The sequence below is a fragment of the Meles meles genome, chromosome 6, assembly GCF_922984935.1.
Source record: "Meles meles chromosome 6, mMelMel3.1 paternal haplotype, whole genome shotgun sequence".
NCBI lineage: Eukaryota > Metazoa > Chordata > Mammalia > Carnivora > Mustelidae > Meles > Meles meles.
In genome coordinates, this window is record NC_060071.1 from 130,852,328 (window position 1) to 130,866,550 (window position 14,223).

Sequence of the window (14,223 nt, forward strand, 5' to 3'; positions counted from 1 at the left end):
GAAGATCAGATGACCATTTGGGGAGGGTGGGAATGATTGAAAAGGAGGCATCAGAATCAAAACCTAGGATTCTGGTTTGCAAAACTGGAAGATCATGGCAACACCCAATTTCTTTTTAACTGTCCTTCCTGATTTTAAATATCTTAAGATGACCCGTAACTCCACATTATCTGTGTACTTTCTTAGTGCCCTGCTCATCATTTGTCATTTTGTTTGCATGTCTATCTCCTATGTTAGATTCTGAGCCCCTTTTTTCCTACCATAATTGGTGGCACTGATTAGTTGCTCAATGCATTTGTTGAAATGAATCAATTTGTTGTTTCTGCAAATCTCTATAACTTACTTTTTTTTATAAAATATAGTATACACATATATAGTATACATATTTACAGTTAATAGTACAATAATTTAAAGAAAAATCCATGTAACCACTACCCAGGCTAGGAATTAGAGTATTATCAATACAAGGGCTATCAACTATCCTGACTTTTATATTAATCATTCTCTTGCTTTAAAAACAAAACATTTGCACTATTTATATCTTGTTGAGTATTGCCTGCATTTAAGCTTTATATAAATGGAATAATACTTTATGTCTTCTTTTGCTATTTTTCAATTGATGTTGTTTTTGACATTCAGCCTTACTAGTGTGTAGGTAGGTTTCATCATTTCATTTTTACTGCTGTATTATATCCACTGGGAGAATATATCACAATTTATTTATATCCATTCTGTTCTTAATGGACTTTTGGGTTATATTTGGTGTTTCCATTATGAACAGTGTTGCTTCAAGCATTCTTGTACGTGGTTCCTGGTGCACATTGGCAAGAGTTTCTCTGTAGCATGGATTGACATACCATAGCATGGAATAGAGTTCTTGTATAACACAGCTATGCTCATTTGTTTATGGCTACTTCTGTGCTAAAAGTGGCAACATTGAGTAATTTTGACAGAGATCACATAGTCTGAAAGCCTGAAATATTTGCTGTTGTACTATTTACAGAAAGTTTGCTGACTTATTTTTTACTGGGGTATCTAAAAGGATCAGAATTATTGTACTATAAAGGATGTGACGGTTTATATATAAGAAGTTTTATATAACTTTTAAAAAATGTGTTTCTTTGGAGAAATATTTCTTTCAGAATAGACATGTGTTTTATTATGTGTTAATGACATTATAAAATTTGGGCATTAGTGCAAAAAATAAGTTCTTACCAACCTCAGTGAATCTTCATGGAAGAATTAAGCAGAATCCTAAATGGATGACTATGTTTTGCCTTTACCAGCTTCATGCTTTTCATCAGTCCCTCCGAGACCTCAGCAGTGATCAAGTTCGGCTTGGAGATGATTTCAATCGGGAGCTTGCCAGAAGAAGCCGGTAAAAGCAGAATATGGTTTTTGTTGGAGACATGAGTTATTAGAAGAACACGTTAAGCTCTGTAATTGACATATTTACATGAATTTAAAAAACAGTGCTTTTTTTATACCAGTATTTTAAAATTTATTAATAGAACAGTTTAAAAATCCTTTAATTTTAGAATGTACCATGACTCCTTGTTAGACAAATTAATTTCATGTATTTTTAAAAAGATTTTTAGTTATTTATTAGAGACAGCTCATGCTCTCAGGCATGAACAGGGAGAGGAGAAGTGGGAGAGGGACAAGCAGACTCCCTAGTGAGTGGGGACCCCAACGATTCAGGGCTTGATCCCAGGACCCTGAGATCATGACCTGAACCAAAGGTGGGTACTTAACAGATGCCCCTAATTTCATATTTTTAAAAACATTTTAACTTACTCTACTGAGAGTTGCCATTACAGAGAGATACATTGTGAGACCTTAGTAAAGAGGTCAATTTGCAAATACATTAGAGGGGGTGAGAGACAGGCAGAGTCCAATCTGATATTTTAGCTTTCAATTGAAATCCTCAAAAGTAAGTGGTTTATATCTGAAAGGTCTTTGCAGTTTTATCAATTCTGGGTGATCCCCAATAAGTGTCACTTTATTTAAAATTTCTTCACTGTCTTTTCATTTTCATCATTAGCAGTGACTGTTGGTTTTCATTTAGAGGCCTTATTTTTAGAAGAAACCAAACTTTTTATCCCTTCTCAAGAGTCATACTCTATATACAGCAGTGATGAGGGAACAACAAAGCTGAGTGGAAGTTTCTTTACCAAGTCTACTTGCTGACTCCCATTCCATCTAACAGAATCATTCCATATATGTTTTGTATTGCTACAGCAAAAAGGGTGAAAGCTATAGTTATAAATCTGTGATCAACTGTAGTCTGTATAATTCACCTGCTTTTAAATGAGGAAGGCAGGGAATTTAGTAGTAAGAATTAAATACCTTACTATTGTTCCTACTACTAATAGTTAATATTATTGAACAATTACTTCATGCCAGATAGATTTAGGTTTAAATTTTACAACAACCCTAATGAGGTAGTCATTATTATTCTTTCCAGTTTTTGGATGTGGAAAGGGGCACAGAGAGATGAAGTAACTCAACTTGCTGGAGTTTAAATGGAGGATATGGTCTAGTCAGGATTCAGAGGTAGGCATATGTCCCCAGAGTATTTGCTCTTTACCACTTATAGTACCCTGTGGTTCAAGATTATTTTCATATATAGCTGGTATGAGTAAAGAAATTAAGTTCCTGAAGTCTGAAATATATTGTTGAGCTATATTATTATTTTTTTAAGCCAGTAAGGGTTAGTTAATTTAAAACTAGGTAGTTTTTTTTTTTTTTTTTTCCTTTGGGTGGTACAATGATCTATATTTTTTTTTTTCCATTTTATTTATTTTTTCAGCGTAACAGTATTCATTGTTTTTGCACAACACCCAGTGCTCCATGCAAAACGTGCCCTCCCTATTACCCACCACCTGTTCCCCCAACCTCCCACCCCTGACCCTTCAAAGCCCTCAGGTTGTTTTTCAGGGTCCATAGTCTCTTATGGTTCGCCTCCCCTTCCAAATTTTTGTTTTTTTTAATAAACATATAATGTATTTTTAACTCCAGGGGTACAGGTCTGTGAATCGCCAGGTTTACACATTTCACAGCACTCAACGATAGCACATACCCTCCCCAATGTCCATAGCCCCCTCCCCCTCTCCCAATCCCACCTCCCCCCAGCAACCCCCAGTTTGTTTTGTGAGATTAAGAGTCATTTATGGTTTGTCTCCCTCCCAATCCCATCGTGTTTCATTTATTCTTCTCCTATCCCCCTAACCCCCCATGTTGCTTCTCCATGTCCTCATATCAGGGAGATCATATGATAGTTGTCTTTCTCCGATTGACTTATTTCACCAAGCATGATACACTCTAGTTCCATCCATGTCGTCGCAAATGGCAAGATTTCATTTCTTTTGATGGCTGCATAGTATTCCATTGTGTATATATACCACATCTTCTTTATCCATTCATCTGTTGATGGACATCTAGGTTCTTTCCATAGCTTGGCTATTGTAGACATTGCTGCTATAAACATTCGGGTACACGTGCCCTTCGGATCACTATGTTTGTATCTTTAGGGTAAATACCCAGTAGTGCAATTGCTGGGTCATAGGGTAGCCTCGAATAGCCAAAGGAATATTGAAGAACAAAGCCAAAGTTGGTGGCATCACAATTCCGGACTTCAAGCTCTATTACAAAGCTGTCATCATCAAGACAGCATGGTACTGGCACAAAAACAGACACATAGATCAGTGGAACAGAATAGAGAGCCCAGAAATTGACCCTCAACTCTATGGTCAACTAATCTTCAACAAAGCAGGAAAGAATGTCCAATGGAAAAAAGACAGCCTCTTCAATAAATGGTGCTGGGAAAATTGGACAGCCACATGCAGAAAAATGAAATTGGACCACTTCCTTACACCACACACGAAAATAGACTCCAAATGGATGAAGGACCTCAATGTGAGAAAGGAATCCATCAAAATCCTTGAGGAGAATGCAGGCAGCAACCTCTTCGACCTCAGCCGTAGCAACATCTTCCTAGGAACAACGGCAAAGGCAAGGGAAGCAAGGGCAAAAATGAACTATTGGGATTTCATCAAGATCAAAAGCTTTTGCACAGCAAAGGAAACAGTTAACAAAACCAAAAGACAACTGACAGAATGGGAGAAGATATTTGCAAATGACATATCAGATAAAGGGCTAGTATCCAAAATCTATAAGGAACTTAGCAAACTCAACACCCAAAGAACAAACAATCCAATCAAGAAATGGGCAGAGGACATGAACAGACATTTCTGCAAAGAAGACATCCAGATGGCCAACAGACACATGAAAAAGTGCTCCACGTCACTCGGCATCAGGGAAATACAAATCAAAGCCACAATGAGATATCACCTCACACCAGTCAGAATGGCTAAAATGAACAAGTCAGGAAATGACAGATGCTGGCGAGGATGCGGAGAAAGGGGAACCCTCCTCCACTGTTGGTGGGAATGCAAGCTGGTGCAACCACTCTGGAAAACAGCATGGAGGTTCCTCAAAATGTTGAAAATTAAAACTAGGTAGTTTTGACAAGTTGATAAAATGAGCAGACTGCTGTCAACATCGTAGTAAAGTATGTTCTTAGATTGCTTTATTCTGTGGCTTTTACATATTTGAAGAAAGGGTACAAATTAAGCACTAGGAACATGAATTTTTAGGAATTTGTCCTGTAAGAAGACAAAGCAGAAGTTGTAGAGACGATTTACTTACTTAGTTTAAATGATCATTTGGCTGTGCCATGGTGGACTGGGAATCTTCTATCTATGGGCTGGTACGGTCTACTAATAGTTTGTATGACCCAGATGGATGTGCGAGTGAGGCAGAGAAACTTAAGCCAAATTAGGAGTCAAATTTCTTGTGAAACCTGGTGACTTAACTTTGTGAGTTAAGATTTTAGTATCCCATTCTGCTTTACTTGTACTGCAAATGTAATTCCCAAATCAGTACCATTGGGATCAACTAGGGATTTGTAGAAATGCACATTCTTGGGGACCATTGCAGATCTGCTGGTTCGGCAGTCCATCCTAAGTCCTCCAGGTATTTCATATGTTGGCTAATGTTTAAGAACCACTGCAGTAGAGTATTATGTAATAACATTATTATGTTGTAAATTTAAGTGTATATACTTTCTCAAACAGCCAACTTAAAATATTTTTCTTTCCCTAGGTCGGATGCTGAAACAAAAAGAGCTTTGGAAGAATTGACGGAAAAACTTAATGAAGCCCAAAAACAAGATGCGGTAAGAACTCTTTGTTAAAATAAATAAGTAGAAAAAAATGAGTGAGTGATTTCATCTGCAGATGGTAGTGTAGCTGGACTTGTCATAATCACAGTGAAGTTTCATAGATTTTAACTTTTTGGATGATGTATGTCATTTTGTCTAAAATCTATTCTTGTACTTCTTATAAAATATTCATGAATTTGGGTATTACAGTTTTTAAATGTTTACAGTCATAGTATATTAGAGATAGAATTATTATTTAATTTTTAGAGTTTCCTTATGAATATTCAAAAGAGACCCAGCAATTCCATGGCTTTTGTTAAATGATGTTTGAAATACGGAATTTCTTGGTAGTGACTCTGTAGCACTCTACATTTTTAAAGTATTTTTAGTATTTTCATTTCACAAGCATGTGTAATCATAATTGCTGCAAAGACCTTGCTGTCTGTTGTTGTTTGACATGATGCCAATTGAAAATACCCCTAATTCTCAAGTTTTATTTATCTCAAACTCAGATTGTTGACAGTCATTATTCAGTGTGTGTTTTTTTTTATCACTATTCTTGATGGAATTAAAGTGAAAATGAAGTACATACAATGTCTGTTTCTTTGCATCATCAGTTGCTTCTCTGTTTGCTTTTTTAGGAGAAAAAAAAATCAATAGCAATTGTTAACTAAACTTGGAAATTTACCAACTTCAGGAGTAATGTGTATTTATTTATCCAAGAGTACCTTTTGTTTTTTTTTTCAAGACCAGGAATGGTAGCAGACAGAATATTTTTCTTAACATGTTTTATTCAAACTGAAAATATAGGCAGATTTTTTTTTCTGCAGTTTTTATTGTGTTTATAGTTCCTTACATAGATATGTTGAGTTTATTTTGGAGTTTGAATTCATTGGACATATACGCAAGAAATGGATATACTCTATTTTCAAAGAGATCAACTTAGTTACTCTACTTGCAGTGAAATTTGCCCATTTCAAAAATTTGAATAAACATCTGGCCACATAAAACCATATTCCTCTTGTGCTTTTGGTGCTGATTTCTTTGTGAAGTACCCAGAAAGATGAAGATATAATGTACTGTCTTCTGTTGAAATAGAAAAAATCTTTGCAGTCAGTGTCTGATGATAGGTTAACTGATGCTGATTATGTGATCAGGAAATGGGATACTTCTTTTTTTTACATGAAGTCCTAGATTTTTCAAAGCATATTAAAACCTTCAGTTTAAGTTGTGCCAATCTAAAATACCTATCATACTTCAAAGAAAAAGTATTTTCTGAGGTTAACGCATTGGAACCTTTTTTAGTTTATTGCAGTGGTTCACACCGCAAGAAGTCTGTGCCATTGTCTGATTTACATATTATCTAAACAGGAACTGAACACATACTTTGAAAATGTAGCTCCCAGTTCCTTTATAACTTACTAAATGATCTTCTGGCTCTTCTCACATAGTCTAGAGTGGAACCTGTCACCTGGCAGCAGAACCTGCTGGAGCTTTATCTTTTTTTATTTTTTATTATTTTTTTATTATTTTTTAAAGATTTTATTTATTTATTTGACAGACAGATATCACAAGTAGGCAGAGAAGCAGGCAGAGAGAGAGAGGGAGGCAGGCCTCCCGCCGAGCAGAGAGCCCGATGCGGGGCTCGATTCCAGGACCCTGGGATCATGACCTGAGCCGAAGGCAGAGGCCCCAACCCACTGAGCCACCCAGGCGCCCCTTATCTTTTTTAAAAAAAATTCTTAATTTTCTAAATTTGAAGGTGTAGTTAACTTACAGCAAAGTACATGCATATAACTCAGTGAATTATTACAAGGTGAACAGGCCCATGTAACCACCACCCACATCTAGAAATAGAACATTACCAGTGCCCAAGAAGCCTCCTCATTCCCTGTCCCAATCACTACTCCTCCTTTTTCGAAGATGAATATTTTGACTTTTTACCCCATAAATTAATTTTGACCGTTTTGAATTTTTTACGGAAGTGGAATCCTATAGGGCATGGTTTTGTGTGTCTGTTCTTTGCTAATCCTTAAGGTTATGATATTTCTAGGTGTTATGTCAAGTACTTCCAGCTTGTTCATTTTTATTGCTCTTTAGTATACCATTGTATGGATTTACTGCAGTGTATTTTAACACGTTATGATATTTGAATTATTTCAAGTTTTGGGCTATTACAAATAAGACTGCTACGAGTGATCTTATTCATGATTTTAGTGCATATGTAAATGCATTTCTGTTGGTATGTAACATATAGTGTAATTCCTACATGCCTTCACATCTGGTAGATACTGATAAACAGGTTTCCAAAGTGATTGCATTAATTTACATTCCCACTGACAATGCAGAAGAATTCATATTGCTTTTCATCATTTCCAGTACTTGGTATTACTAGTCTTTCAATTATAGCCATTGCGTTAGGTGTTTATAGTCTCTCATCATGGTGTAATTTGCATCTTCATTATTACTAGATGATGAACATTTTTCACATTTTGTCTTTTCTAGAGTTTCTCATCTTTTGGCCTGATATGGGCCTTATTTATTACATCATTGATATTTTTCTCCAATTTCCTACTGAATTGTCTGTTAGGAATACACTCCATTCTTCTTCTTTTTTTTTTTTTTGATTTAAATTCTGTTAATTAACATATAGTGTATTTTTTTTCCATTTTATTTTATTTCTTTTCAGTGTTCTAAAATTCGTGGTTTATGCACCACACCCAGTGCTCCATGCAATACGTGCCCTCCGTAATACCCACCACCGGGCTCACCCAACCCCCAACCCCCTCCCCTCCAAAATCCTCAGTTTGTTTCTCAGAGTCCACAGTCTCATGGTTTGCCTCCCCCTCCAATTTCCCCCATCTCACTTCATATAGTGTATTATTAGTTTCAGAGGTAGAGTTCAGTGATTCATCAGTCTTATATAATACCCAGTGCTTATTACATCATGTGCTCTCCTTAATGTCCATCACTGAGTTACCCCTTTCCCTCACTCCCCTCCCCTCTAGCAACCCTCAGTTTGTTTCCTATAATTAAGAGTCTCTTATGGTTTTCTCCCTCTCTGATTTCATCTTATTTTATTTTTCTCTCCTTTCCCCTATGATACTGTTTGTCTCTTAAATTCCATATGTGAGTGAGATTATATGATTGTCTTTCTCTGATTGACTTATTTCACATAGCATAATACCCTTTAGTTCCATCCATGTCATTGCAAATGCAAGATTTCATTTTTTTTTTGATGGCTGAGTCATATTCCATTGTATATAATATAAAGTCTTCTTTATCCATTCATCTGTCAATGGACATTTAGGCACTTTTCATAATGTAGCTGTTGTGAACATGGCTGCTATAAATATTGGGTTGCAGGTACCCCTTTGAATCACTACGTTTATATATTTGGGTAAATCCCTAGTGGTGCAATTTCTGGATTGTAGGGTAGCTCTATTTTTAACTTTTTGAGGAACCTCCATACTGTTTTCCAGAGTGGCTGTACCAGCTTGCATTCCCAACAGTGTAAGAGGGTTCTCCTTCCTCTGCAATCTCATCAACATCTGTTGTTTCCTGACTTGTTAACTTTAGCCATTCTGACTGGTATGGGGTGGTATCTCATTGTGGTTTTGATTTGTCTTTCTCTGATGCTGAGTATTTTTTCATGTGTTTGTTGGCCATTTGTTTGTCATCTTTGGAGAAATGCCTGTTCATGTCTTCTGCCAATTTCTTGATTGGATTATTTGTTCTTTGGGTGTTGAGTTTGATAAGACATTTGCAAATATAGTCTCCCATTCTGTCAGTTATCTTTTCTGTCAGTCAACAGAACTGTTTCCTTTGCTGTGCAAAAGCTTTTTATCTTGATGAAATCCCAATAGTTTATTTTTCCTTTGTTTCCCTTACCTTTGGAGATGTGTCTAGTAAGAAGTTCCTGCAGCTGAGGTGACAGAGGTTTCTGCCTCTGTTCTCCTCAAGGATTTTGATGGATTCCTGTCTCACATTGAAGTCTTTCATCCATTTTGAGTCTAGTTTTGTGTACGGTATAAGGAAGTGGTCCACTTTCATTCTTCTGCATGTGACCAATTTTCCTAACACCATTTGTTGAAGAGACTTTTTTTCCATTGGATATTCTTCCCTGCTTTGTTGAAGATTAGTTAACCATAGAGTTGAGTGTCCATTTCAGGGTTCTCTATTTTGTCCCACTGAACTATATGTCTGTTTTTGTGCCAGTACCATGCTGTCTTGGTGATTGTAGCTTTGTAATATAGCCTGAAGTCTGGAATTGTGATGCCACCAGCTTAGGTTTTCTCTCTTTTTTTTTTTAAAGCAAGTTTTTTTTTGTTTGTTTTTTAAAGATTTTATTTATTTGACAGAGAGAAATCACAAGAGAGGCAGGCAGAGAGAGAGGAAGGGAAGCAGGCTCTCCGCTGAGCAGAGAGCCCGATGCGGGACTCGATCCCAGGATCCTGAGATCATGACCTGAGCCGAAGGCAGCGGCTTAACCCACTGAGCTACCCAGGCGCCCCCGGTTTTCTCTTTTAAGAATAGAAATCCACTCCATTCCTGTTGGCTATTGGCTGTTTTCTTTTTTGAGATGCCACTTTGCTTCTTTTTGCCCGCTTTTTTTTTTTAAATGGGTGTCTTATCGTTATTGATTTGTGGGAGGTCTTTCTTTTATATATGAGCATTCTGTTATATGTCAGTTATATGTATTGCATTGTTTTCTCCAATTATCCAGAGCTGCTTCATCTCATTCTTAAAACTCTCTTAATGAGGTCTTCTGTTGAAATTTAATCTAGTTCAATTTTCTATCTCTTCTTTTGTGGTTATTTGCTTTTTTGACCTGTTTAAGAAATTGTTCCCTTTCCTCAGATCATGAAAATATTTTCTTATATAAATTCTAGAAGTTTATTATTTTACCTTTTACGTTAAGATCTAATAACTACTTGGAATTGATGTTCAAGGTATGAACCTACATTTTATATGACATCTAAACTGATTTGGTTTCTTTTTTTTTTTTTTTTTTATTTGGTTTCATTTATTGAGAGAACCACCCTTTTGTTATTACTTTACAATCCTTTCTTAGTTGTAAATCAAATGTTCATATGTACAGACATCTGTTTCTGGACTTATTCAATCTTCTGGTTCATTTGTCTATTCCAGTGTCCATATTGCATTGTCTTGATTACTGTTTTATGATAAATTGTGAGATAGTATAGTAAGCCCTTCCACGCTGTTCTTCAGGTTTATGCTGTGTGTTCTTTACTCTGAATTTCTGTATACATTTTAGAATTAGCATGTGAAATCATTAAAAACCTAGGATCTTGATTAGATTACATTGTATCTATAGTTCAACGTGGAGGGAATTGACATTTTTATAATGTTGAGTTTTCCAATTTATGAACAGAGCAAATTCTTTCATTAATATTATTTAGTTTTTTTTAATCTGAAGATCTTATATGTTATATATTTTAATATTTATTTTTTGACTTTGTTATTTTTATGTCATTTTAGAGAGTAGCACTTAACATTAAAAAATTAATCTTTGTCTCTTTTTAATTTTTAAATTTTTTGGGGGGAAGAGGGGCAGAGGGTGAGAGGGAAAGAGAATCTTAAGAAGCCTGATCTCATGATCCTGAGATCATGATCTGAGCGAAATCAAGAGTTGGATGCTTAACTGACTGAGCCACCCAGGTGCCCCTTCTTCAGCTTTCTTCATTTCTTTCTGTGTCTCATTCCTTTTTGCATCCTGAGATTCCTCATCTGCTTAAAAACATACTTTGAAATTTTCTTCAGAATGAATCTGCATATGCCTGAGTGAATTCCATTTACAGTTTCATTTGGAGTGGGTTCTTTTGTGACAGATACTCTTTGTATTTGTCTGAAATTATCTTTATTTCACTTTTTTTGTTAGAAGAGATTTTCACTGGTTATAAAGTTCTAAATAATTCCGTTTTCCCCCCAGTCTGTATTTCGAAGATATTTCATCATTTTCTCAGTTCCATTGTTTCTGTTGAGAAGTCAGCTGTTATTCTTGTTGGTGCTTTTTGTATGATAATATATATTTTTTTCTAATTTGCTTTCGAGTCTTTCTTCTTACTCTTTGGTTTTCTGCAGTTTTACTATGATGAGCTTAGTTGTGTTCCTTTGATTTGTGCCTATTCCCTTTGTCTCTTATATTCATTTTTATCAATAATACTGTTTTTTTTCATTACTTTGAATATTTTCTTTGGACCTTTTATTTACTTGTTCTTTCTTTAGCTGAATCAACTCTGTTAACCCACGCACTGATTTTGTATTCTCATTTACCACATATTTCACTTCTAGAATTTTGATTTTATTGTTTTTAACTTTGTAGTTCTTTGGCAAAATCCTCAATCTGTGTATCTCTGTGTCATAACTTCATTGTCAAGATCTTCTAAAACTCTGTTTCTATTTGTTATCTCTTATTTTTCTTGGATTCTGATCACATTGTTTTTGCCTACTATTTATTTTTGATTATCTGGTTACTTTTGTTTGACAGAAAATATATTTCATTCTTATTTAATAAGGATAATTAATTTGATAATTATTATGTATGAGAATATATATTTATTTTTTGCTATAGAATAAGGGCCATAGCAGTCATGGATTACCTTATTTTTTTGTGCTATTTCAATGTTAAAACTTCAATGATGAGTTTCAACTATTTCTAGTTCACCTTATTCCTGGCGGATGACCATTCAGGAATCTAGCCCAAAGTCTGGGGCTGGGGTTGGGGAAGTTTAACTAGGCACCCCCCTCCTTGGAAAATCTCTCACCTCCAGTTTTTCCTCTGTAGCCCCACACATCTGTTAAAAACTCTGTTTAGATTCTCAGTATTAACAACTGCTTTTTCTGAAGCGGGCTGATATTTCAGGGAGAAAAGATGGGCTAACGTCTGAGGTTTTTTCCCTTCTCATTCATTTTGGTCTCATATTATCTTTCCAGTGCCTTAAAACTGTTTTTTTTGTTTAAATTTTCTAGTTTTTTGAATTATTTTTAGTGGAAGGTTTGGTCTGAATTATCTAGGCTGTCATTTTTGGAAATGAAACTCCATGAATGTCTTGCATATATATGGTTCTGTTATTATATTTGGTATTTCTAATGCTGTTTCTATCAGGATTTTGCTGTTTTGTAGCCATTTTATGAGGCTCCTTTAACTTGGTACATAGGTATACAACTTGTAAGTATGCTTATAACACAGACTTTGCTCCAAACTCAAATATCCTCAATGTTCTGCTGAGATTTTTGTAGTTTTGAGAAAGCTATGGACAGTTGTACTGACATGCTGTTTTTTGATGTTGTCAGTCGGGATAGTTTGAGTTTGGAGTTTGAAAATACTAAGTCGCATGGTGCACATTACATTTGTTAACGTTTTACCTTTCACTGTTTACAAAGAACCCATAATGAAGAGTTACTTCATTTTTATTTCTTTTATATAGCAAATAAAACTAGTAAGTACTTTCTGCAGTCAAGAGTGTTGATGGGGGTTTGAAATGTAATTACTGAGCTAGAAGTTAACAGCTGAATTCACAGAATGTTCACTTTTTTTATCCTTATTACAGTGTATTAAGAATTACTATACATCAGATAGAGCTATGATTGAACAACTGGATGTCACACCTCACTAGTGCTCAGCTCATTGGTGTAATTGGTGTATACAATTCCCCAGTTTACCTAACTGTGCAGTGTGCCCAGCTCATCAGGACATATTCTTTTATAGTGTCTAAACCTGGAAAATTATACACACTTAATTATGCAGTTGAATTGTTCAACTGCTAGTTCCTCCCTTCAAGTTGTATTGCTATAGCTTGTTTTGTGTTTTCTGTAATTTGCTTTCAAAGTAGGGGTATCTCCTAATTGAGGGCATCTCATACCTCATATCGGTGTATGTAGTCCTGATTGAGGAAAATTGTCATTAGACATTAGCCAAACTTAAAAATAATATTGTTGAATTTTGGAAGGTCTTCTGAAGGCCACATGATGTTTGTTTCCAATTTATACAAGGCTTAATATAGATTTTCTAAGTCACTTATTCCAATTGAAGTCAGCATTTACATTTTATAACTTTGACATATTGTGTTATATTTGTGAATTCATGATAGCATGCTGTCAGAGAACATTTAGTTTTGTTATTTGAATGTTAAACTTCTCAGAGGCTGCAGCTGTTTTCCCCCTCCAGATTTAAGTTTGAATTAAAATTACCAAAGTGATGCACATTCACTGTGGAAAACTTTAAAATGTTGTACAAATACATAAAGAAAAATGAATGACTGCCACTATCTCTCACCAATTTCAGTTTCTTTGGTATGTACTGTTATTCACATTTATTGTGCATTACTCTGAGGCTGCAGCTGTTTATCATGCATTTTCTCAGTAACTAAAATATATCTTGAAAGTTTATAGGACACAGTTTTCTTTGAGAGGCAAAAAGTGTTGGTTCCTATCAGACATGCTAAGATTTGATTTGTTAATCCTTTATGATTCATAGACTTTTGTTTGTTTAGTTTCTTTTATACTTCCCATTAGAAGGGCATAGTTATTATTTATAACATATTATGGAAAATATTTTCCATTAAGATTTAATTTTGGTAACAATCAATATTGCATGGGCCTCATACCACAGGGGAAATTTCAGTTCATTAGTTGTCTAGAGTCTACCCATTTGATTGTGATATGAATACTTACTAAGTTTGATTATTCATGGAGGAAAAGTCAATTTTATTTCCGTTTTCTATAGGAGGGTCACTATTTAAATTAAAAATCTAAACATGGATCTAGCTGTTTCTGGAAGAGTTGGTCATTCATTGAACTCAGAATTTTGTCAACACTGCATTTAGGATAACATGGTTATTGCATAGATTACAATAAAAGAATAGATAACAAATATTTATTGAAGTGGATTTTAAACCAGATACCTACCTACCACAACAACTGGAACAAATGAGTGTCCATGCATGTTTATTGAATGAATGCATGAAAATGGACCT

General features: G+C 35.2%; 1 protein-coding gene across 5 annotated transcripts in view; it reads left to right on the plus strand.

The window, feature by feature from the left end:
- The window catches only part of CEP128 (centrosomal protein 128), a 412,817-nt gene that overhangs the window by 40,228 nt on the left and 358,366 nt on the right, over window positions 1-14,223 (plus strand). For all 5 annotated transcript variants that reach the window (XM_046006996.1, XM_046006995.1, XM_046006999.1 and 2 more), the window contains exons 7-8: window positions 1,287-1,378; window positions 5,167-5,239. In XM_046006996.1, the coding sequence (XP_045862952.1) occupies window positions 1,287-1,378; window positions 5,167-5,239 (165 nt within the window). The remainder of the gene's footprint in view (window positions 1-1,286; window positions 1,379-5,166; window positions 5,240-14,223) is intronic.